Source organism: Cucurbita pepo, chromosome 4 (assembly GCF_057944985.1).
Source record: "Cucurbita pepo subsp. pepo isolate OVF chromosome 4, ASM5794498v1, whole genome shotgun sequence".
Lineage (NCBI taxonomy): Eukaryota > Viridiplantae > Streptophyta > Magnoliopsida > Cucurbitales > Cucurbitaceae > Cucurbita > Cucurbita pepo.
The window spans coordinates 7,394,814-7,420,131 of NC_141801.1; the positions used below are offsets into that span (position 1 = coordinate 7,394,814).

Genomic DNA, 25,318 nt, shown 5'->3' on the forward strand with positions numbered 1-25,318 from the left:
ATATTTCACCTCAACTAAGCCCTTGGTAGAGCCGACTCAAAGAATTCGATACATTGAAGAAAAAGGTTTATGGCATGATCAAAACTTTGATGTGTATTCTAAAAATCTTAGAACAATTTGATCTAAAAGTTTGACAAAAGCAAAGAAAATAGTTAAGTTTTGTTTGAGAACCTGCTAATAAAAAAATTATTATGAAACTCTTAGATTCAATCTAACGAGTTTGTGAAGAACTTGACTCAAAGCTGCCATGAATTCAACGGTTGATTCGACTAATTTTTTTGAACTAAATTATTTAACATTTTTAAATTTATTAGGACAAAATAAAAATGTTCAACTAAATTTATATTTAAAAAAATAAAATAAAATTCGCACACCAAAACCAAAACTAAAACTAAATATGAGGGTAACATTCTTTCTATGGTGAAGTCCGGGCCAAAATGGTAAATAATGGAAAATAGAGGAGAAAAATGTAATAACGTAGAAGAAAAAAAGGGAAAATTAACAAACAAATAATAAATGAAAACTTAATTCAGTCTGGAACACGGAGACAGATCTCTGAGAAGACCAAGACGAAGAGGGAGAGGAAGAAAGAAGACGGAGAAGATGATGTCCGGTGGTAACTATACGACTATAGACAACCAAAATGTTTCAGGAGCTGTGCCTGTAAGCTTCTTCTCCTTTACCTTTCTTTACCGTTTTTGGTTTTGAAGTGAACATATCGAATCTGCTGCATTTCTTTTCCAATGATATTCCACTGTAGTCGAATCCGATCCATTTGATTGATTTCTCCACTTTCTGCGTTTTTTTCTCTCCAGGCCGTTCCAGATCAGGGACAAATAACTGTGAAATTCAATGGTACGTAATTTCTTATTTCTGATACCGTTTTATGGATTCTGAGAAAGTATGGGCGAATAAAGAAAAGGTTTGGAGGTTAGTGTTAAGTTTTGTGTGTGCGCGAGTGGAATTATAAGCCACTTGAAAATTCTTATATGCTGAATTTTCCGGTTCGTTGGCTTACCGGACAACTATAGGTAGGAAAAAGAATCTATGCTTCTTGTAGGAGGTTTGTGCTCTTTCGGATCCAAATTTGGTGTGTGATTTGAATGAAATTTGAAGACCTAGTGGTTTAAGTTAAGCATAGCAGACTCGCCGGTGCTAGATCTAAAGAATCTTTTAATAGACATTTTGATTTGAAAAATGGAAATGGATTTAATATTAGTTTTAACGAGGCCAGAAGCATTTCTGAAAGAAATTTTGACTAAGATCTGGCATTGCAGGAATGATATAGAATTAAACACTGGAGTGAAATTTTAATTTGATTGTAAATTATGAAGATTGAGGTCAAGTATTAAAGTTTCATCTTGATCCACTGACTCTGTGTTGTTTTTATTTTCTATTTGTTGCAAGAGGATACAATAACTGGTTGATTTATTATTGTAGACTCAAGTCTTCAAACATTTCCTCCTTCTGGAACTCAAGGAAAGATCACTGGTGGTTCCCAGCCTCCTCGTGATGCTGATGGTATTTAAAGATCTTTCTTTTATCTTCTAGTTTAATATTGCATATTCAAATTAGGTATGAGAAGGTGATTTTACTGTAAATCTCCATAGGTTTTCCATTGATCCAGAAAAAAGACCGATGATATCTTGTTCTGGTAGACTTAGATTGAGAGGCATTACAAATGTAACACTTACCCAATATGATGCGCGAGCAGATGAGTAGATGGTTTTGTAAATTAGTGAAGGGTCCTTGGTGGTCTGAGAACTCAAAATTTGTTTACTATATCATGAAGATAGTTCCTTATTACCTACAGACAACTTTCTCAGTTCGTGTCTAAAGTAGTTGTAGATAATGAACTTCCCATTATATTATTGGTACAATCTTCTGGGACTTCTGTAACCCTTGGCTTTTGCGTCTGTATACTTTATGTTAATTTATGTGTCATTTAGCATGGTGGTTAGATTACTTTTTAGTTGAGAAGTTCACGACATGATCTCATCAAGATGCATCTCACTTTAATGGGCTAATGATATCCTCAGTTTGACATAATGCAATCAGAACTCATCAAATTATGGGCAATTGATAATTATGTTGTAGTTCATTAAGGGGTCATAGGACTTCATTAAACTGGGAAAGACATGGGTTTATTTGTGCCATGAAAAGAGAATAAATTGAATGTTTATTTCAATTTTGTCTCTGTTTTGACATACAGGCGATATGTATATAGATATATTTCTAGGAAACAACAGTATTTTCTACCAGAGCCAGTGAAGCAGCTGATCGTACCTTGACTTGTATGATATATAATAAGGGTTTTAGTTTGAGCTAATAGGGAAGTTTATCTGATGCAGATACATTTTCAAAACCAATCTCTGGCTCTGATGAAACCCCCCAACAAGGTGGCTGGCTTCGGACCTTTGCAATTTCTTCCTACAAACAATATTTTGATGTCGATACTTCAGATGTTCTAGAGAGGATCAAAGATTCATTTTTTCCATTCAGAGGAACTTTTAATGAGAGGACAGCTGACACTCCAGATCTGTAAGTTCTTTTTATATAACCGCACTAATGTGTCATCTCACTGAATATTGACTGTTGCTCATTATTGCAGTATGTTACTCAAATATTTACCTTTGAAAAGATAATTTCCTTGGGTTGGGGTTTGAATTTTTTGTAGACAATGTACTTTGTTGAAAATTTCCAATCGATAAAAGAGTTAAATTTTTAATTGTAACTATAAATGGTGGCCTTAAGTTTCATGAGGAAGTTTTCTCTAGATGTTGACTTCACTAATGTTCCGTAAAGAGTTTGGGAAAAGAAATCGTACCAATAGTCATTCATTGTGTGAACTCAAGTTGAGTATATACTTTCTTGGCAGTTGCTGATTGCTATTTTGAAGAGTTTTTCTTGTTCTGTTAGACTTAGATTGAGACAGAATGTTCTTTCAGACTTCACTTTTTTTCTTTCCCTTTTGATAAGAATCCACGTTTTATGATACTTGTTCATTACCAAGTGCAATACATGTGAAATATCCCATTAAGTTTTGGTTTTTATACAAAATAATTGTGAATTCTGATCTATGTGAAATTTTGTGTGTTAAATAAGTGGTTCTTGATGAGGTTCTTCGAATCATTTAACAGTTATTTGGTTAATATTATTCTTGATGTCTATAAAAGAAATTATTTTACACTTAGCTCTGTAAGCTCTTAATGAATGTAGATGTGATCTTTATATCATAGACACGTATATTCATGGACTTATTATAGAAATAAAGCTTGGAATTAACTAACAACCTGCTGGTTAATATCAATACTTAAAGAGTCTTCTTGTTTTCTTTTTAATAAATGGCCACAAAGGAAGTAGCTACTGAACAAGCTCCAACTTAATAGTGATATACATATTTTTATACCTGATAATGTATAGATATAAAACTTAAAAGTTAACGACTCATAAACAATGATAATAAAATCAAAGATGAGTCTTCCGAAATCCAATATTTGTACTCTTAATGTTGCATATTTTAGTAAAACTACAATAAGTATTTAACACCATAATTGATATTAAAGTATTGTTGTGATTAGAAAAGGCTAAACTTAACTTTTACACTTTACAATTAGGGTAATTTAACTAATATTAACATGTACTACACTTTACAATTAGGGTAATTTAACTAATATTAACATGTACAAGTATAAAGGAAAAAAGTAATTGAATGAGTGGGCACCTTTGGTAATTTATGTGAAGAGATGGAACAAAATAGTCCAATTATGACTCTGTATCATTCACCAATAAAAAAAATGTTGAAGGTGACAGAACAGTTAAAAAAAAAACAAATGAACCTCTTTAAAGAAAGGAATTCAAAATTATGGTAAACTTTTCAGTTTATCAATATAAAAACAATCCTGCAAACGCACTTAATATTGCCGTGTATGTCTAAAAAACTCTTCTTTCTTTTGCTCCAGAATTTGCTCTTTCTGTAATGCTTTCTTAACTTATGTCATTGTTAAATTTATCTTTAAAGTTCATTGGCCAAAGGTTAGACTTACGCTAAGTAAATATTGACCATTTGCTTGATGACTTTGTTTATAATGGTAATGAGGGAAATTATTTTATCCGAAGGCTCATGCTCTTTGATTATAATTGATTTTCTCATGCAGATATGGCCCATTTTGGATATGTACTACGTTGATATTTGTGGCTGCTTCTATTGGAACTTTTGTAACATACGTGGCACACAAGATACATAAAAAAGAATGGAACTACGACATAAATTTGGTAACCTGGTCTGCTGGTTTGTTCTATGGCTATGTTACCATTGTTCCTCTTGGACTATATGTAGTCCTCAAGTACTTCTCGGTGCCCTCTGGCCTTGTTCAGCTCTTATGTCTCTATGGCTACTCTTTATTTGTATTCATCCCGGCACTGGTAAGTTTAATTAGTCCATGATCAATACTATTACTTACTACGAATTACATGTTCAAAATTTTGTCTCTCTTGAAATCACCCTTCCTTCCCATTCCCATTATGAAAAAGAAAGTACAGAAAGTAGTAGTTCTCAAATGCATCTTTGTAGTTCAATATGTTCATAGTGCCTCATTTTTTTAAGAAAAATGATCATAATTTCTTTATGCTTGTGTTGTTTAATAATTAGGAAGCATACAACTCCCTTCATTTTCTCTTACTTTCTTTCTGGTACAACATTTGACATGGTTTTGTGTCTGATGTCACTCTCTCATTTGCTTCTTACATGTTTATTGGGTAAATGAATTTCCATAGGTTTGTGACGTTTGTCTGTCGTATCAACAAAGAAGTTAGAGTAAATAAGGCAAGGAGTATGTTTTTGTCTTTTATCAACCATGTGAGTATGAAGGATCATTTTATAGACTAGGGGTACCTGTATAGAGTTAACCATGATGGATTGGCATGACGGTCAATAAGGGCCCTGTGAATCGGAAGGGCTAAAATGAAATGAGTTTAAATTATTGTAGACATCTACTTAGGAATTAATATCCTACGAGTTTTCTTTGCAACCTAATAGTAGGTTTCGATGGTTACCCATGAGCATAGTCAAGGTCTGTCCAAGTTAGCATGGACATTCACGGATATTGGAATAAATAGGGTACTTGGATTTGTATTTTTCAATTCTCTGCACTTAATATAATTTGAGGGTATATTATGTTGGCTGATCATGATGGAACTCTTTCTTTCTCTTATACACCTGTTGGCACTGATAGTTCACCTCTTTGCTATCCTATCCTCTGCTTGTAGGATGTCACCTCTTTTATATCACAAATGTAGGGTTGACAGCAGTAGAAATTAAAGAAAAATTTGTCTTCTGATAGTTCTTATAGGGTTGCATTGTTTGACTTCCAGACGTGGGAAGATCACGGTTCATTTCTTTCGTTTTCCAAAGAGCATTCCTTGATTTTGTTGTGTTGTAGCTTCAGAATTTAACATGTCACATTGTCTATATTGTGATGCATCTGTATCCTGTGTCCGTGTTTGTGCAGTCTTAGGTGCCACTCTTATTGGTGTGTTTGTGTAGCGCCTTTCTTATACAGTTTCGTTTGTCATTCTTTCTTAGAAAAATTGTTTCCTATTCATAACAACAATAATATTAAAGCCTGTGGTGAGTTTACATAACCTTTTTACAATACCTTTGACCTTTTGTGTTGATCTTCACGATACCATGAAAGATATCAACTAGTTTTTTTGTTACCCAATCGTTGAACTTGATACATTAATCTCTATTATTTGGTGGCTCAAACGTGTGTTGGGTTTGTTGTATCTGCAGTGTCTCTCCATTGTCCCTCTGGAAATTTTCAGATGGGTTATTGCAGGCGTGGCAGGATTCATGTCTGCATCATTTGTGGCACTCAATCTCCGAGCTCACATAAAGTCAGCTGGTGAAAGGTGGATTTTGATTGTGGCCAGTATCTTCTTGCTGCAGTTAGCTCTTTCTGTCATTCTCAAACTGTATCTGTTTACTGTTACAGTATGAAACTAAACTGCCCCACCCTCGATAAAACAGAATGTAGATTACAAAGATGAATTTCTTTTGGGGCCATTGGTTTCCAGTACTTACCAATGTTTAGCTAAACCATATCATTCATTGATTGGAGAACATCTATCTTATATATATGTTCCATAAGATCAATAGATTCTTCTATTTTCATTACAAGAACATGTGTGATTTAATCATCTCTAACCTATCCTATATTTGCATTTTCCATTTCAACCGGTTGGTCCCTTTATGGTCGAGAAGGTCTGGACACACCTCCAATCTCTCAAGCGGATGACATAAGGTATGCTTTATTATCCTTCTACATTAATGATTATACGTTTTCTAGCCTTTAGGTCCCATTTTATAAAGATTTTGTTTATAGTTTTCTGGATTTTTCCATAAAAGAAGAATTATATGCTTTATTGTCCTACTACGTTAATGATAATATTTTTCTAGGTTTGAGGCCCATGTTGTTTTTAGTTTTCTAGTTTTTTTTAGTAAAAATAGTTGTGGTTATTAAATTATAGATACAAAGACAATTATTACTCCTATATCTCCAACTATATAGAGAGTTAAAAGTAATTAGAAACTGGAGCTACACGAAGAGTTCTTCACATTACTTCTAAAATTTTGAAGCAAAAGCCTGTTTGTAGTAGAGTAGTATAGTCTCCCAAATCCTTGCTTTTCATGAACGTTTGACTGTCGTTGATTGCATTATCATTATCAGGTGGATTATGAAGATAAAAGAGCCAATGACTTTGTAAGTGCTTTTTTTAAAAAATAGGTTAGTACTTTTTTCTCTTTTAAAAATTCTCGAAAATAAAAATTAAAAAGTTCAAGCACTTGTGCTACATAATACATATTTTGTCGATGTAAATGTCATTCTTCAGAACGAAACAGTGGGTTTTGTCGGTGTAAATGGCATATTCTTCGGAACAAACTGTGGTTTTTGTTGGTGTAGATGTCATTTTCTCGTTATTATATGGGATTGTTAGAACTTTGAGGGACAGAATTTTTTTTTTTTTTTTTTTTTTTCTTTCTTTCTTAAAACCAAGAAAGAAAACGAACTATTATTGTTTTTGACGTCACTGGGGGCCTCAATTTCTAATAATTCTGGCACTTTTATATAAACAAATCAAGATCTGTCTGCGCAACTGAGCTCTTTGACACCATCAGGTTTCAATTCTCCTACCATAATTAAATAAATGATTAAATAATAGAATTATTTATTTATTTACGAAATATATGGGATTAAATACATATATATATATATATAAGGATATAAAAGAATTTAAATTGTTTGTTATTTTTTAAAATTATTTTTATTAGTGGGGTTTTAGTACAAATTCGTGTCTTAAATTAAAAAACAAAAGCAAATATGTCGGGGCTGGCTAATTCAAATTTAAAAATATTATGGCGGGTTTGATACACGTGAATGAATTGAAGACTATAGTCGAAATGAGAGCAATTTTGAAAATAAGATGGTTAAGACTTCTTAAAAAAAATTAAAAATTACTATTTATATAAATACACTGCAATTTTTTTTTTTTTGTTTGTTTGTTAGCTCAATCATAAGATAATTTCAAAGTTAAGTTCAAAGTTAAGTGTGATTTGTTTGAGTAATTTTGTACTAGGTACCTCTTCGAAATTTTCCTTGGATTCTTGTGACTGAAGACTAAGCATGTTGAAAGAGCTTGTGTTGATCTGCGAGATAATTTTCACTCTTAAAAACGGAGAGTAAGTAATATGACTATTTCGTAGGAGATACAAGAGAATGTCGGAGACTATACTTAATGGCTTTTATTTATTTATCTATGTTTGTGAAAAGAATGATAACGTTTATTATTATTTAAATAATTTTATTTAATTAAGAGTTTGAATTAATTTCAATTTCGTTCTTATAATTGGTTCAAAAATTCATAATAAATAATTATACTTTTATTTTTTATTCAACTCTACACCCTAATTCGACTAAAATAGTTACACTTAGAAAACTATGAAAAAAAAGCCAAAGATAGTTTGTGAAGAACCATAAGACTAAATTTATAACTTAATCTAAAATCGTGTAAAAGATAAGCATATCAAATAAATAGATTGTCAGTTTGTGAAGAACCATAAGACTAAATTTGTAATTTAATCTAAAATCGTGTAAAAGATAAACATATCAAATAAATAGATTATCGTCTACCATTGGAATATAACTCAATAAAAGTTTGAATCTCTAAAAAAGAAGCTTCTTGTGACATGGCCAAGAGTATAACTCAATAAAAGTTTGAATCTCTAATCATCGACATCCAACTAAAAAATGAACCTTCTTGTGACATGGCCATGGCAATGAATCGATTCGCTTTCTTTGTTCATGAAAATGGGGCGAGTGAACTCGAAGGAAGAGATGTATTATAAAAGATGATAACTTAGTTGGAATGAAATTCAACTGCATCATAGGAGGGGAAATTAAAAGAACATAACTTGATCGATGGCATTCAATTTTCCCAGTCGAATTCAATCAAATAATACTACTAATAATAAGATTTGCCAAAAAAAACAGAAACTCCAAAATGGTAAAATTGCATAAAACTATTGTTGCCTTCCAATTTTTCCCAAGAAAACTATTGAAAACGCTTCCCATGTATCAAACGATAACGATAGAGCTATAAAATTATAATATACCAAAACTGCGTTGAATAGCAATATCTCATCTCAAACCTAATAATCTGAATTTTCTAAATAAGAGTTTCCAGACCATGTGGGAGTGGTCCATGAATTTCATTACTGGAGTCTGCTTTGGGCTTGCTTGACAGGGTTGATGAAAACGATTGGCAGCCCTGCAAAAGCCCAAGAAAATTAGTTTAGAATCCGAACATATTCCCTCTCAAATGAGCTTCCAAATACTTGTTGTTTCAGTCTAAATAAAATCAATTAAGAACCTAAGTCAATCTCAGAAACGATTGCCAAGCTTCTCTAAATCAGAAAATTCAATCTACAACTCTTTTATAGAGAGAGTACCCACAATTGAAGCATATAAATAAAGAACAGCCATCTGTTATTAGTGTCGTATAACTCCATGCCCACCAAAAAGATAATTTGAAGTTCCAACAATACTGAGTAATATATCCTTTCCTTGAGTCAGAAATTTTATAAATCAAATGGGAGAGAAGAAAATTATGCAATCAGGCCTTCGATTTCTTCCCTTTGGCATCGCTTGTTGTTGGTTTCGCCTTGAAGGGCATAAAAGTTTTTCCACCCATAAATGGTTGTAGAACTTCTGGTATTTCCACCCCATCTTCTTTCTGGTAGTTCTCAAGAATGCAGCACAGAGTCCTTTCTGTTGCTGTGAGCGTGGAATTCAGCATGTGCACATATTGCTTTGTCTGCTCGTTGCTCTGCAAATATTGGAAAGGAAAAGAAAGATTATTGGTTTCTTCCTTGCACTCGTAAGATTGCATCCATGTAGTTTGTGTACTTTGAAAAGTTTTCAATGGTGCGTATCGTCTATGTTCATCGTTAATCTTTCAAGGTTGTGTGTATCTAATTCTTGTAATTGAAAAGGTTTCTAATAGTTTTCTCTACCAATTTACTCTCATTTTGTGTCTAATGGATCGCTAATAGGTCATCAATGTTAAAACGGTCAATTTCATGCATATGAGGCACGTTGACTGTAATATCTAAGTGTGTAGTGCTGAGTTGATTTCAGGCTGGTTTAGATATTGTGGCCTAAGCATTGAAACTTAAATCAGATCAGATACGGTGTGGCATAGGCATTAAAGTATAGAATTATAGATAGAGGGTTATTAAATACAGAATTAGAAACTCAAAGGGCATATCAGAATCTTTTGAAAATATAAGGACTAAAAGAGACAAGTCAAATATTTAAACTCCTATGAACTTTTTAAAACAATAAAAAACTTGATTTAACACAAAGAATGGACACAAGACCTGAAAATTCAATACTAAAACTTACAAGAATGCAAGAATCATATACTTTGTAAAAAGGGGGAAATGAAAATGTACAAAAGCATTAAAAAAACCGAACAAAAAGAATCATAGTCACAGAAGTAATTAGCTATAAGAATCAATTCCTCCCTATTAGAAGCCTATTAAAACGTTAGTACCACCGGGTTTCATTTTAATGACAGAAATAAATCCTCCAATAATTTAGAAGTAAGAAATGAACTAACCTTTTTCTGACCAAATCGGGTCTCTAATCTTCTGGACTGATAATCAGTGCAATTTGAACAGGATACTAACTCCCTGTAAGTCTGGGATGCAGGAAACCATGCTTCCAGATCGTATTTCTTGGCAGCCGCATCATTTAATGCACCAGAAACTATAGCCACAACTTGGTATGGGAGATTTAACTGCCAAAACAATGGATTTCACGTCAGACAGAGAATATACCTAACTAACCTCTACCTAAGATCCCTCGACCCCTCTAAAAATAACAATATTTCTCGTTTAAGCAAATGTTTCACAAAATAGCCAAATAAACCAGCTTGCAAACATGGAAATTGTAATTATGTAAAAAAGAAATCACTAACATAAGGAATAGAAGTTAGATACCGTCTTGTAGAAGTCCTCAGAATTCTTAATCATCTCTTCATGCATGTCCCACGAATCATTGCCATTTGGGCTGGTGACACAAAATTGCTCTATTTTCTCGAATTGGTGAACTCGGAAAATTCCAAGAGTATCTCGACCATGGGAACCCGCTTCTTTGCGGAAGCAAGTTGAATACCCAGCATATCTGTGTAGATCATAAACAACGGTAAATTTTATTTTTTAAAAAAATGCTTCCTTACGGTGTCAGAGGGTGGACAGGCTTTCAATGAGACGTAAGAACCTTATAGGCAACTGGGAAGGATGAATCCAATCTTCAAGATGATATGAACAAATTGGTTGTTCAGCAGTGGCAATTAGATACTTATCATCCCCCTCACCAGTTACCTAATTAACATCAATTAATTCAGTCACATTTTGTCACGTTTCCACAGTCCAACAAAGCAAAAAACTTCATTGCTAATTTGTTCTGAAATACAGTTAAAAAACTATACTTTCCAAAGAAGGAAATCAGTATGGTTATGTTTGGAATAAAAAAGAACATATAAGAAAAGATTTTATATCACATGATATGAGAAACTAGAAATGATTTAAAAATTGTTGTGTGGTTTAATATGAGAATGATTTGAAATGAATTTGAATTCGTTTGGAAATGAAAAAGAAAATTCATAATTGGCAATTGACATTGAAATCCTGTAAAATCCTTCGTGTTAAAATTCTTGAAAAACAGGATTTTAAATCAAGATTTAATTTCAAGAAATAAGGGATTCATTTCAAATTCATTAGAATTTAAAATTCCTTAAAATCCCATTGAAACAAGATGAGGGTAATAACAGACTTTATAAAGTTCTTCATCAAATTGTGCTAGTTGAGCACATCTAGCCATGATATCTTTTCTCATGAAGAAAGGAGTCTGCATTGCTGTGTAACCCCTTTTCTCTAAAAAGTCGAGGCCATAATTGATCAAAGCTTGGTTCAAACGCACACCATCTCCTTTGAGGTAGTAACCTCTACCACCAGCTATTTCAGAACCTACATATTTCCATCAAGTTGGAATTAGCATAAAAGTGAACAACCAGAGCTGAAAAAAGCTACATAAAATCCTTCCAATTAACTAAAAGATAAATTCTGTCTATTCAATCTGTAATTTGTAACCAGAGTAAACTTTAAACCCACTTAGAGCAAGTATAAGAACCGTATCTGTGAAACTATCAAAAGTGATAAATTTCATTGACAGTGTGGTTGTTCCATTTGATTCAATAATGTCCCAAAAAAGGCTCTAATAGTCGGCAAAATAATATCTCCTTGTTCTTTATTAAATAAGTGACCCAACAAAAGAGAATATAAAAGAAATTTCATATGGATATGGAGAGGTGCAGACAAGAGGGGCAAACAAAAGATTCCACGAAGTATGAAAAAACAAATGTTCTGGAAAAGGATTACAGCTGAACCAACATCCTAAATCTAAAGCTTGTCAGACTAGATGGTTAACTTAAAACATATATAATGCAGATAGCATATGACTCTTGTTACTCTGAGATTTCAGTTAATACTGATTTGAAGGAAGACCATAAGATCGAACACCTAATGCCACAGAAAAATTAATAGAAGACATAAAAGGCGAATCTTGTATTCATAGAAGCCTGTAAATTTCAATACCTTTTTTGCTATCTGCAATTCCAAGAAGCTCAACAAGATCAACATGATTCTTTAGTTTTGGTTTTACCAGTTTCTCACCCCACGATCTGATTACAGCATTATTAGCCTACAAAATGTCGTAAGTACAATATTAAAAATTTAAATAAAAAAAAAAGGATGGCGCTACTAAGAATAGAACAAAGGCAGATATCCCAAATACCACACCTCATCATTGCTGACGGGAACGGAATCGTGCACAAGGTTTCCAATTATTTCCAATTTTGAATTCAACTGTTTTAACACATCCTTAGCTTCAACGTCTTTCTCTGCAGACAACTTTTTGTTTTCTTCAGTGTCTTTAATCTTCTCCGACGCATCCTCACCAGCCTTCATTCCCAAAATTTTCGAAGTAAATAATGGAACGCATTAAATCCCCAAATCGGAAACTGACAATTTCCTAGACTTTCAAATTAATGCTAGTTCCAAAATTAATTTGTCTTGGAACCAATACAGAGAAGATAAGATGTGGAATCTAAACCCGCAGAAAAGAAAGCACAAATAGCTTTGAAGAAAAAAAGATAGATGCGTTACTATTCTGAGCTGAGCAATTTGCTTGTTGATCTTATTGAACTCCTTCCTGAGATTCTCAAGCTCAAATTGGCCTAAACAAAATCGAATTCCAAACAGAAGATAAGAAAAAAGTAACAAATAACGGTAGAAATGAAAGCGATGGAAAAGATTGAGGGGATTACGTTGACGCCATTCCTTGTCAAGCTTAATTACTTCATCAACGAGTTCAACGCTGGCAAATCGGCGGCGTTGAGACTCACGAATGATTTCAGGATTGTTGCCCTTCTCTTCCCTGAACAAATTGATGTCCAACATCTCTCACTATCCGCCTCTGAGATTCCCCCTTCCACAGCACGACAAATAAATTCCAAAAACTGCAATCTTGAGAGAGGGAGAGACAGAGAAAACGCTTTAACCTGCAAAAACCCTAAACCCGAGAGTGAGATTATAACATTGGCCAAAATTAGGGCCGAGGATCAATCCGGTCCAACCGACCCGGTCCTTCCTTGGACAAACCGGATTCCAACGGTTGGCTCTCATCTATATATAGGCTTGCAGTTTAATTTAAAAATAAAAAATAAAAAATAAAAAATAAAAAATAAAAAATAAAAAAGTTTAATTTTAATGAGATAAATTGAAATAAGTTATTTGTTTATTGCTATTGGAAGTGACTCCTGACTATGATGCCATTAATAGCTCCAAATTAAGCCTACTTTAGATAGCATATTTGTATATTTAGCTATAACGAGTTATATTTGAGTATACTTCTTGTAACTTCGAGGTTGGGTGTGAGTTCGTTCTTCGACAAATCAAGCAACAGAGTGTATCTGATGTTCCCGTCACTCTTAGAAAACCTTGAAGTTTTGAACCACTTTAGACCCAACTTGGTACGTGCTTATTGAAATTGAACTTATATAGTTTACTTTCTAATAATCGTCTATACCTTTCTGTGTTAGATGATTTAAAGTCTCCAATTATTCTTATAGAAAAATATGAAGAAAAAAAAAAAAAACGTTTTAATGTATACTTTTCAACACATTGAAAATTGTAATGGAATTTTTTGGGTGGGGACGGGATGGGGACGGAGAATATAATTCTCACCCCCAACCCCATTTGTATAATTCTCACTCCGTCCCCCAATCTCCTTATAAACAAGGAATCTCTTACTAGTTTGAATGGGTCCCACAAGGCCCAGTGTCATGGTTGAACTTTTTCAACCAGGTAGCGTCGTGATCTTAACATGCTCACTATACATCTTGATAAAAACTCAAGCCCGACTTTGTGGCTCTGTCGAACTTTATGCGATGTTTGTCTTCGTCAACCTAAAATCACTTGTGCGACACCCAAGCTTATTCGACCACACCCCCATTCCTGTGTCATGGTCGTGCTTTTTCAACCATGTAGCGCTCGTGATCTTAACATGCTCACAATACACCATGAGAAAAACTCAAGCCCGACTTTGTGGCTCTATCAAACCTTATGTGATGTTATATTGAGAAAAACTCAAGCCCGACTTTGTAGCTCTGTCAAGGTTTGTCTTCGCCAAGCTTATTGGACGCATGCATATTTAATTGTTTTGCAACACATCTGACTCCCCGACTTTCGGGATCAAGGCCTTTAGTTGCGATCATCATTCCAAAAGGGTTGTCGAGAATTGTTTTGTTTTCTATTGGAACCTCCATCTTTCAATGTACTAGACTTTAAAGTGCCAAGAGTTTTTGTTGTCGAGGATTGAACCCAGGTCTCCTGAGTGACAACCAGATATCCTAACCATTAAATGACAACAAAACTTGTTGAATCATTTTAAGTAAGATAAAGTTCTCAATCCCATAAAATAATGGGAGTTAGCGAGTATAAGTAACCATTTAAATTGTTGCAAAAATACTTTTAAGAATGGACCTCCAATGTTGAAGTGGTTGAACATGACCCCAAAAGTTAGGCATAAATTCGAACCATCATAGATCCAAAACACTTAGAATGAAATTGACTTAAAACAAATTATACAGGTGTAGGACACGTTAATTTAATACCTCCTATTAGTTGATTTCTTCGGAGAAATTAGTATATCCATATTTCAATAAACTAGACTTTAAAGTGACAAAATTTTTATTACCATAAATTGAACCCGAGTCTCTTAAGTGAAAGTCAAACATCTTAACCTCTGGACGACAACAAAACTTATTGAATCGTAAGTAAGATAATAGGAGGAAATTCTCGATCAGATGAAATAATGGAAGTTAACAAGAAAGAAATATAAACTATATATTAAAAAAACACGCGTAACAAATTACAATTTCACCCTTAGATCCCGCCCTCAATTCAAATTTACCCATTCACAATGCTCCCACCTGCATATATTCATACATGTAAATATCATTTATAATAAATTAAGATGTTTATAGTCATGTGGTTGCATGGAAACTCACCGTTGGGATGGAGGATTTGGCCGGTGAAGTAGGAAGAGCAGTGGTTGCAGGCGAGGAACACATACGACGGACCGACCTCAATTGGCTGCCCAGCTCGCTTCATTGGAACTTCACTTCCAAAGCTTTCGATCTCTTCGTTGTCGAAGGAAGCTGGAATCAATGGCGTCCATATCGGACCCGGCGCCACTCCGTTCACTCTTATCCCTCTGCTGGCCAGCTGAAGGGCCAGACCTCGTGTGAACGCCACGATCGCGCCTTTCGTCGCTGCGTAGTCTAGCAGCTGGGGGTTGCCCTTGTACGCCACTACTGATGTTGTGTTTATGATTGAGCTGCCTTCTTTCATGTGCTTCAATGCATGTCTGATTCAAATTCAAAATTATTGGGAATTACGACTCTCTCCAATAGTATGATATTATCCACGAGTATGATGTTATCCACGGTGAGTATAAGTATGAGAGCTTCCCCGGGCCTCACACCAATATAGATGTATTCTTTGTTGTTGTGGGAGAGTCCCAAGTTGGCTAATTTAGGGGATGATCCTGAATCTCCCTTGTTATAAGTTTTTTGAGAAGCGCGGACCATGAGAGCTTATACAGTAGAGCCATGAGAGCTTATGCAGTAGAGAGTCATGATTTCTAACATGGTATAGTGTTATGCCATTAACTTAGCAATGTCAATAAAATCTTCAAATATCGAATAAAGAAGTTGTGAGCCACGAAGGGATAGTCATTGAACAATATCATACCATTGCAGAGTATCGTGAGTCGTGAGTCGTAAGTCGTGATTCCTAATATTCTTTACTTATAAAGACGGGATCATTTCTTAAATTAGCCCACCTCAACAAATAAAAAAAATTAACTTTCTTACTTGACCATGAAGAATTGAGAGAATATGTTAGTTCTGAAAACTCTCTCGAGCCTTTGCTCATCAATCTCCTCCACAGAGTGCGTCTTGTGCTGTTCAGCTGCAGCGTTGACTAAAACATCGATCCGACCGTACGCCGCCACAACCTCGTCGATCACCCGTTTACAGTTCTCGTCGAACCCCAAGTCGGTGCCAACTGCAATCGGCGGCTTAGCATCAGCGGCCTGACATTCCCGGAGAATCCCAAGCATATCTCGAGCGTCCTTCTCCTCTTGATTCTTCACATAGGTGAATGCCACAGTGGCTCCCTCGAGCGCGAAGCAATGGCACACGGCTCGGCCGATCCCGGAATCGCCACCAGTCACGAGCGCCACCCTGCCGAGAAGCTTGTTGGAGGGCTTGTATTGAAAGCTTGTGAATTGAGGAGGAGGGTCCATGACATGCTCTTTCCCTGGCTGGGTTGGTTGCTTTTGGGGAGGAAACTTATGCCCTTCACTAGCCATTGAAGCAATTGATATTAAAAGAAAGCTCAAGAGCTCTTGCAGAGGATGAGAGAGTGTTAAAATGGAAGATAATGGAATGTTTGAATGAGAATAGGAAGGGTTTATAAAGGGGATTGGGAGAGTGACACGTGGAAGATGTGTGGAAGAATAGTGTACAAAGTGTCCACGTCATCTCATGCAATGGACACGTAGGACAAGTTTGGTGAAATTAAGGTGATGGAGAGAGAACATGAAGACACGTATGTTGGATAATGTGAGGAAGTTAAGGCTGTAGTCGCCTAGGATCATCATCATGTAGGAGGTGAACGGATAAAGATAGAGTGGAGTTGAATGGATAATTTTTTTTTTCACTTGTTTGACTTAAGAACGATGTGTTTAACTAGTTGATCAACTTTAAAAAGGGTTCGATTTAATGCTTAACAGCTTAAAAAAGTGTTAACGAGACCAAATGATAACGAGTTGAGTAGGAATGTAAATAGAGAATTTTTCGACCCTGTTCTCGTCTCATTCTCTATTTTGAAGCATCGGGGTTAGAGTCGAGAATCTCAATTCAATGGTCAGATCCTTGCATAATTTTTTTTTTTTTTTTTTTTTGTTCTATATATGTAGGACGAATTTAGAGGCTAAGTAGAAACATTTTTTTTGTCTCGGATTGAAAACTCTCCAATTTGACTTTATACCTAATCAAATTAGGGATACCACACTCGATTAGGAATAGAGCCCTACAGAGACTCGATCTTGTAAGTATTTTTGCCATCGTTCCAACTATAAATACACCAATAGTAAGTATAATTATATCATTTCATGTGTCACACATCAATTATATTCAACTTTAAATGTTGGTTAATGTATGATATTATAAGTCAATGCTTATCCTTAAAAAAAACATCTACTATTGTAGAGCCAGGTTTTAATGTCACCAATGTATAACATTGAAATTTGACACTTGTCAATAAAAAAACATTTATCAATACCCGACATTAAAAGTTGAGTCTACAATGTGATATCAAAAATCAATGGCCGACATTAAAAAGTGTGACATCATATTGATTTGGCTATCCCAACCACGCAACTAAAACTTAGTACCAACCTCTCCCATAATTTAAACTTTCATCTAACCAGAGAGGCTCATAGTCAATCACATGAGTCATATTTGCTATATATTTATGTAGCATGAAGAGTGTAGCACACATAATGAACTCGAAAGAGAGTGGTAGGTAATGCTCGCAAGTATGCTTTGGACTTAGTCTGCTTCCGTATCTCAAATTAACCAATGAAGTATGAACATAGATTCTACTTATGCTCAAACCTTATAATGCCTTTTGTAGGAGCTATCTTTAGTCGCCCCCTCAAACTCTAAATCCCCACATCGCACATCAGCGTAACTCTTTTGTCTGTTTTGGGTTATATGCTTGTATGTTTTGATCGTCTACATAGCCTCATTCTTAACCTGAATTAACTCTGGTCTTAGTAGTTTCCACTAGCCAACTTCATATCAATATACAAAGGACTATACCTCCTTCTGTAGAGGACTTCAAATGATGTCATATCGATGGTTACTTGGTAACTGTTACTGTAAGCAAACTCAAAGAGATGTAAGTGGAATTCCAAACGACTTGCAAAATTCAAAGTACATGCGTAAAACATGTTCTCTAGAGTTTGATTTAGATGTTCTGGTCGTTTGTTTCGGGATGAAAGGTTGTACTAAACTTCAATCATGTACCCAACACCTTTTGAAGTCTCCACCGAAAGTTCAACATGATTCACAAATCTTTATCTAATACGCTACACACTGACAATCAATGGTAACCTGACAATTCTTTCAAGTATAGCTGTGGCCAACCGTCCAAGGAGTAAGGGGATATGATGTGAAACGATTTTGTAAGTCAACCAATAATAACCCACATCATGTTGTAGCCTTTAATCATTATAGGAATTCCTACGATAAAATTTAAGGTTATATCCTCTCTAATAAGCGCCAACAATGCTGGATTTGCAAAACTAGATATCCTTCTAGGATCCGTACAAACTCTAGAGTCGACCAAAGAACGTCTACCAAAGATTTTGATACCAAATGATAACAACTGAATATTGTTTTCTTTTTCTTTTTCTTTTTTTACTACCGATTTTTTCATATATATATATATATATATATATATATATATTGATAATCCGAGAGAGACTCAGAAAAATTGACAGAAAAAAAACAACATAAAGTAAAGAAATTTCGTCTCTAGAGCCAGCCAAAGAATAACGACCAAATGCTTTGATACCAAATGATAAGCGCCAATAACGCTGGATTTGCAAATCTAGAGGTCATACTAGGATATTTGCAACAGGATCTTTGCAAACTCTAGAGTCGGCCAAAGAACGTCAACCAAATACTCTGATACAAATGATAATCGCCAACAATGTTGATTTGCAAAGCTAGAGGTCCTAGGAAACTTGCAAACTCTAGAGCTGGCCAAAGAACGTCGACCAAATGCTCTAAATACTAGATTTGCAAATCTAGAAATCCTTGCCAACTTTCACAAATAAACCTAAAGTAAGGAATGATTCCAACCAAGAGCTAGTTAGAAAAATGAATAACTCTTAGATCGAACTTGGAAGGTACGATGGTCACTCTTAGATCTCAAGACGACTCACTCTAAAATTAGCTTGATCAAGATTAATCAATCGGTTTAACTTCAAATCTCAAGACGAGAACTGATCAAGATTAATCAATTGGTTTAACTTCAAATCTAAAGCAATGTTTGAAAAAGAAAGATAAACCCCTTCTCTTTTTGCCTCAGTGCCTTCACCAACAAGCAAACTAGATACTTGTTCACAAATTCACAAATTCCACTATCCTTTTTATACTTCGCCACTAAAAATAGTGCTTTATGTCTTGATAGATGTATAAAAAAAGGAAAACCATGGGCCTATATTAGTACCTGATCCTCCTTGAGCTTTAATGCTTTCAGGCATGCACAATTGTCCTTGCCACAAGAGTCCCTTGTCTAATTCCAAAGAGAACCCTTCCCTAATTCTATCCCTAGCAAATGCTATCATTCAATCAAATACCATGTTTTTGTTCTTCTACTTTAAAATGACATTTAACAGACATGAAAACGAACATGAGTTGGCCTTGGGTTTTGAAAGTTAGGTCAAAAATAAAAAACATATATATATATTGTTAACGGTGTTTAAAGAAAAGCTAGCCATTGAAATCCAACCAAATAAATGAAAACGAAAGATCCTTTGGAAGGCTATTCTTAATACTTTAGGAAGGAAACAACAGAGGATTTCTCTGACAGCTGAAGATAGAACCAAACTTCAGTACAGGCTTCGCGGCAACAACATTCATTCAGTCATGTTGGAAGGCCATATTGCAATCTCTGAATAACCATCTTCAGTTGCGCAAGCTCGGAACATTCCAGTCGTGTTGAAAGGCATAGCAACTTCGCCCGAGGCCGATACTGCAATCAAGCCAACATTGCCTTTCGGAACACTTTCGACAGCATAGGCTGCTGCTTCTTCAAGAGATAGACCCTTGAATTCCATTAGAGCTGCCACATCCCTTGCCACAGTACCACGTATGATGGCTTCGCCCTTTCCAGTTGCAGAAACTGCACAGAGATGGTTAGCATACGTCCCGGCCCCTATTAATGGAGTATCGCCGATCCTACCGACCATTTTGTTTACTAATCCACCAGTGGAAGTTGCAGCAGCTAAATTCCCATGGTTATCAACAGCCACACATCCAACAGTCCCGATTTGACTGTCACCATTTCCAATCTCAGTTTCTTGTACTGTGGCTTGGGGACTTGGTTGAGTATAATCAATCTATAAGTGTTCATGACAACAGCTATCAATGTGCAGAAACAAAAAGCACCATAGAAATCAACCGATGCTAAAACATAAAAATCTCATGGAAACTCCATAATGTGATTTTTTCAACCCTATTAGACGGATATCTAGACCTATAAACTTTTGGTTCATAAAGAGAGTAGTCAAAGTCATGTTTGGGATAGAAGATTGTTAGGAATAACGACTCTCCACCACGGTATGATATTGTCCACTTTGAGTATAAGCTCTAATGGCTTTGCTTTGGATTACCCCATAAGACCTCATACCAATGGAGATGTATTCCTTACTTATAAACCCATGATCATTCCCTAAATTAGCCAAGGTGGGACTCTCTCCCAACAATTTTCAACAATCCTCCTCTCGAATAAAGTACACCATAGAGCCCCTGAGTTCTATATGGCCCTCGAATATCCTCCCCTTAATCGAGGTTGACTCCTTTTCTCTGGAGCCCTCGAACAAAGTACACCTTTGTTCGACACATGAGTCACTTTTGACTACACCTTCGAGGCTCACAACTACTTTGTTCAACATTTGACAATTCTATTGACATGGCTAAATTAAGAGCATGACTTTGATACCATGTTAGGAATATGGACCCACCACGATGGTATGATATTGTCCACTTTGAGTATAAGCTCTAATGGCTTTGCTTTGGGCTTCCCTGGTAGATGTATTCCTTACTTATGAACCCATGATCATTTCCTAAATTAGCCAATGTGGGATTCTCTCTCAACAATCTTCAACAATCCTCCTCTCGAACAAAGTACACCATAGAGCCCCTGAGTTCTATATAGCCCTCGAATATCCTCCCCTTAATCGAGGTTGACTCCTTTTCTCGGGAGCCCTCTAACAAAGTACACCATTTGTTCGACACATGAGTCACTTTTGACTACACCTTCAAGGCTCACAACTTCTTTGTTCGATATTTGACGATTTTATTGACATGGCTAAATTAAGGGCATGACTCTGTTATCATGTTAGGAATAACGACCCACCACAGTGGTATGATAATGTCCACTTTGAGTATAAGCTCTAATGGCTTTGCTTTGGGCTTCCCCAAAAGGCCTCATACCAATGGAGATGTATTCCTTACTTATAAATCCATGATCATTCCCTAAATTAGCTAATGTGAGACTATCTCCGAACAATCTTCAACAAAGATAAGAAGCAAACCTGCACACTGTTTGCCTCTTTAGCTTGTTTTAGCCTTTCAATGTTCTGTGGGGTGATAAAGTAGCTTGGATCAGTGGTCTCCACTCCCTTGACAATTTTAAGAAAATTGAACAGATAAGAAATTGGTGCACAAATAAAACAGTCATGAATCGCAAAGCATCTATCTGTGTACATAGGAACGGGGTAGAAATTCTAACTTGTTCCCTTGCAAAAGCCTCAGCTCCATCAAATGCTAGATATATATGAGGTGTTTTCTCCATAACAAGCCTTGCTAGAGATATGGCATTAACAACAGTGGTGAGCCCAGAAACGGCTCCACATCTCTTCTTACCATCCATGATGCTAGCTTCCATTTCGACGGTGCCATTGGTTGTTAAGACAGAGCCCCTACCTGCATTGAAATGTGGACAGTTTTCGAGCTCTCGTACCTGTACAAGAACAAATTCAACAGCACGGGAAAGTGCAAGAGAACCTACAGTTCAAAAGCTGACCATCTTACCATGGAAAAGAAGCCATATATAACCATGAATTGATCGTCAAGTCGAGATAATCTGTACTACAGTACTTGTAATCACGATGTTTATTTTTTGTATGTCGTTGAGAATTTCATTTTGGTTTCTTACAAAAATGAAATACACATTTGTTCTCCAAGCAATTCATCCATCTATACACTCACAGAAATTCCATTACAACCTATTGGAATTTTTTACATTACAGATCAATCATTACAAATTTTAAACAACATTGTGAAAGAAATCGTTATGCACACAAATCAATAGACAAAATCGTTACGAACTCTAAGATTACACAAACTTAATCGAAACAATTTTATATTAAACCAGAGTGGTAGAAAAACAGAGAGAGGGAGTAAATAATATTCACCACAAGTTCAACAACATCCAATGGAGGTTTCTGCTCTTTGAGAGCTTGAACGCCGATCTGCAGGCAACGACGGAGGGTTTCCTCGCGGGGTTGGCGACGGTCCAGTGACAAAGAGAGTGGGATGTCGCCGGCGCCGCCGTGAAGAGCAATTGCCCAACCCATTTAGGTCCCGCGCCAATGGATCAAACCACCAACCCTAGATAATTTAGAAGATCGATCGCCGACGATTTACGGGAGGGTTCATGCAATTGCTCCAATCTGTCGATGATGAAGGCAGAGAGAGCCGCTTAGTCGTCTTGATGACATGACGTGAGATTATTGGAAGGCTTGCCTTGTTCGATGTAACCAAGTAGGTATTGATTTTTGGTTTTATTATTAAATAACTTTTTAATTTTTCATTTATTTAATGCCAATTGCATATACTAACTACACAAAATAATATCAAATCTAATCCACTCAAAAGTATTTTTGTAAATATTAAAATCTAACACGCTCCAAACGAGGGAGAATTGTTTACAGGAGGGTTAAATACCGACAAATATGAGGGCTTTCACTGTCAGCTCAACATGGTGCCGCGGGACTAGTGATGAGGGGACTGTTAAAATATCATCATTAGTCCAATAGGGTCAAATCTATTGTAATCCCTTCTCGATTGGTCTCAATAAAGAGTGTCAGTGTTTCCCACAAAAAGGTGTGTTCAACATCTTGGTCTACTAAAAACGTACGGAGCCATGAAAGGTGACTGGAACACCAGAAACGGCAACTACCCGAGCTAATGATAGAGGCAAGAACACTTTCCGACCAAGTCCCATTAATTGATCATAACGATATCGTGGAAATGCTGCACGTACAGACACGCCTAAGGGAGGAGCAATTATGCTTTCAGTGTGACAAGTGGCGCACGTAGATAGGCTCTTCCTAGTCAGGTCAGGTTGGATCGTAGTAGAGGCGGGCGATTCAAGTCGATGGTGGGTGAATTGGGTCACAGATAGGCGCTTCCTAGTCAGGTCGGGTTTGAAATAAATATATTTTTTCTATCTAATATATATAATTATTGAGATTTTTATGCATAAAGTCTCGTACTTAATTACTAATTTTTTTATTTTATTATTTTATGTACCATGTAATATTATTCATTGTATGAAAATCTAAGATTAATAATGTGACATATATTATGAAACTAGAGTATATGAGGGGTACATGAATGAACAAAAATCACAACCAAATGAGAGCCATCTTGAAGATAGGATGACTAAGAAAGACTTAAAAGAATTGAAAGTCACTACCTATACCAACAAGGTGCGCCTTCCTTTTCGTTGGCTCAATAATAGGAACCTCATGGTTAAGCGTGCTTTACTTAGAACAACTCTATGTTGGAGATACAGGTGTCAAATTCGAATTTCGAATCCTGATCCAAATCTTGGACATGAGTTGATTCAAATGGTATAAGAGCCATACCTGTCCTAGTAAGATGTGGTTCAAGGACGAACCAAGGTGGGCATGTGAGACCTGAGTTAAAAATGTCCATTTTACCCACGAGACCTGACCCGAATGAGGAGGGGATGACAAAAAATGGGAGAGGAAGTGGGGAACATTTTATTTTTTTCCCATTAGGTGTGTGTGTGTGTGGAGAATTTTGACGGGGATGGAGAATGAAATAGGTGCCGGAATGGGGACGAGGAAGACTTCCCTATCCCCACCTTGTCCATTGGACATCTCTAACTCGAGTAAGGAAGGGTACATGAATGACAGAGAACACATCCAAATGAGAGCGATCCTAAAGATAAGATAGCTAATAAATACATAAAAGAAAGGAAAGTCATGGCTTATACCAACAAATTGCACCTTCATTTGTTTGTGGCTCAACCATAGGAATTTCATGATTAAGCGTGCTTTATGTGGAACAATTCTTTGTTGGGTGTAACGCTCCTAATTTTCTTGCCTAAACTAGTGACGTCACCACATGCATGCTTTAAATAACATATGCGGAAATTCACAATAAAGACTTTAAAATGAAGTCATGGACTTACACATTTAATTTAAAATAAGAAAATAAAAATAACATAGTCTTTGAACATGAATAATGAAATAAACAATCTATCAACTACTAAATGAGATCTAATGCATACTATTGCTCTATCTTGACTTCTATGGCCTTTCCAGCATTCAACAAATATGAACATGTGCGCTTTACCTTTACTTAAAAAATAAGGGTTGATTTATGTGGTAAAGAGGAATTGCGCTTTACCGTTACCTTTACCGAAAAAATAAGGGTTGATTTATATGGTAAAGAGGAAAGAGGAATATATTCGACGGTAACGAGGGTAAGTAACCACTTTGGACGACTTGGACTGGTTGAAAGAGGAAAGAGGAATATATTCGACAGTAACGAGGGTAAGTAACCATACCTTTACCTGCGCTTTACCTTTACCTTTACCTAAAAAATAAGGGTTGATTTATATGGTAAAGATGAAAGAGGAATATACTCGACGGTAACGAGGGTAAGTAACCATACCTTTACTTTACATAAAAAATAAGGGTTGATTTATATGGTAAAGAGGAAAGAGGAATATATCCTCGATAACGAAGGTAAGTAACCACTTTGGACAACTTGGACTGGTTGAAGTAGCTAAGCATGACCCCCAAAATTAAGCTTGCTTACAAAGCCAGATATCCTAACAGGTAATGAAGGTAAGTAACCACTTTGGACCTGAACTGTTTGAAGTAGCTAGCACGACCCCACTTTGGACCTGAACTGTTTGGAGTAGCTAGCATGACCCCCAAAATTAATCATGTATGAACTTCAGTTGGTCGAAAACTTAGGATGAAATTTGAAACCTAGAGTAGGTTTT

The 25,318-nt window shown here is 35.8% G+C and overlaps 4 protein-coding genes across 4 annotated transcripts; 1 reads left to right on the plus strand and 3 right to left on the minus strand.

Moving 5' to 3' along the window:
- The first annotated feature begins 503 nt into the window (after nt 1–503).
- Nucleotides 504–6,184, plus strand: LOC111792890 (uncharacterized). The gene is made up of 6 exons (XM_023674509.2): nt 504–663; nt 816–855; nt 1,441–1,521; nt 2,352–2,541; nt 4,158–4,425; nt 5,795–6,184. The coding sequence occupies exons 1-6, from the start codon at nt 604–606 to the stop codon at nt 5,999–6,001; spliced, it is 846 nt and encodes a 281-aa protein (XP_023530277.2). The 5' UTR covers nt 504–603; the 3' UTR covers nt 6,002–6,184.
- Nucleotides 6,185–8,940: 2,756 nt separating this feature from the next.
- On the minus strand, nt 8,941–13,214 carry LOC111792869 (seryl-tRNA synthetase / serine-tRNA ligase). Its single transcript, XM_023674480.2, has 9 exons — nt 12,952–13,214; nt 12,791–12,861; nt 12,425–12,586; nt 12,221–12,326; nt 11,400–11,593; nt 10,845–10,948; nt 10,565–10,748; nt 10,183–10,362; nt 8,941–9,387 (listed from the first exon to the last, which is right to left on the minus strand). The coding sequence occupies exons 1-9, from the start codon at nt 13,082–13,084 to the stop codon at nt 9,175–9,177; spliced, it is 1,347 nt and encodes a 448-aa protein (XP_023530248.1). The 5' UTR covers nt 13,085–13,214; the 3' UTR covers nt 8,941–9,174.
- Nucleotides 13,215–14,852: 1,638 nt separating this feature from the next.
- On the minus strand, nt 14,853–16,646 carry LOC111792880 (NADPH-dependent aldehyde reductase 1, chloroplastic-like). Its single transcript, XM_023674495.2, has 3 exons — nt 16,063–16,646; nt 15,196–15,554; nt 14,853–15,117 (listed from the first exon to the last, which is right to left on the minus strand). Exons 1-3 carry the CDS (start codon nt 16,560–16,562, stop codon nt 15,095–15,097), a joined length of 882 nt encoding a protein of 293 aa, XP_023530263.2. The 5' UTR covers nt 16,563–16,646; the 3' UTR covers nt 14,853–15,094.
- Nucleotides 16,647–19,703: 3,057 nt separating this feature from the next.
- ASPGA1 (N-terminal nucleophile aminohydrolases (Ntn hydrolases) superfamily protein) lies at nt 19,704–22,814 on the minus strand. Its single transcript, XM_023674500.2, has 4 exons — nt 22,467–22,814; nt 21,782–22,012; nt 21,585–21,671; nt 19,704–20,387 (listed from the first exon to the last, which is right to left on the minus strand). The coding sequence occupies exons 1-4, from the start codon at nt 22,626–22,628 to the stop codon at nt 19,905–19,907; spliced, it is 963 nt and encodes a 320-aa protein (XP_023530268.2). The 5' UTR covers nt 22,629–22,814; the 3' UTR covers nt 19,704–19,904.
- Between the last annotated feature and the right edge of the window lie 2,504 nt (nt 22,815–25,318).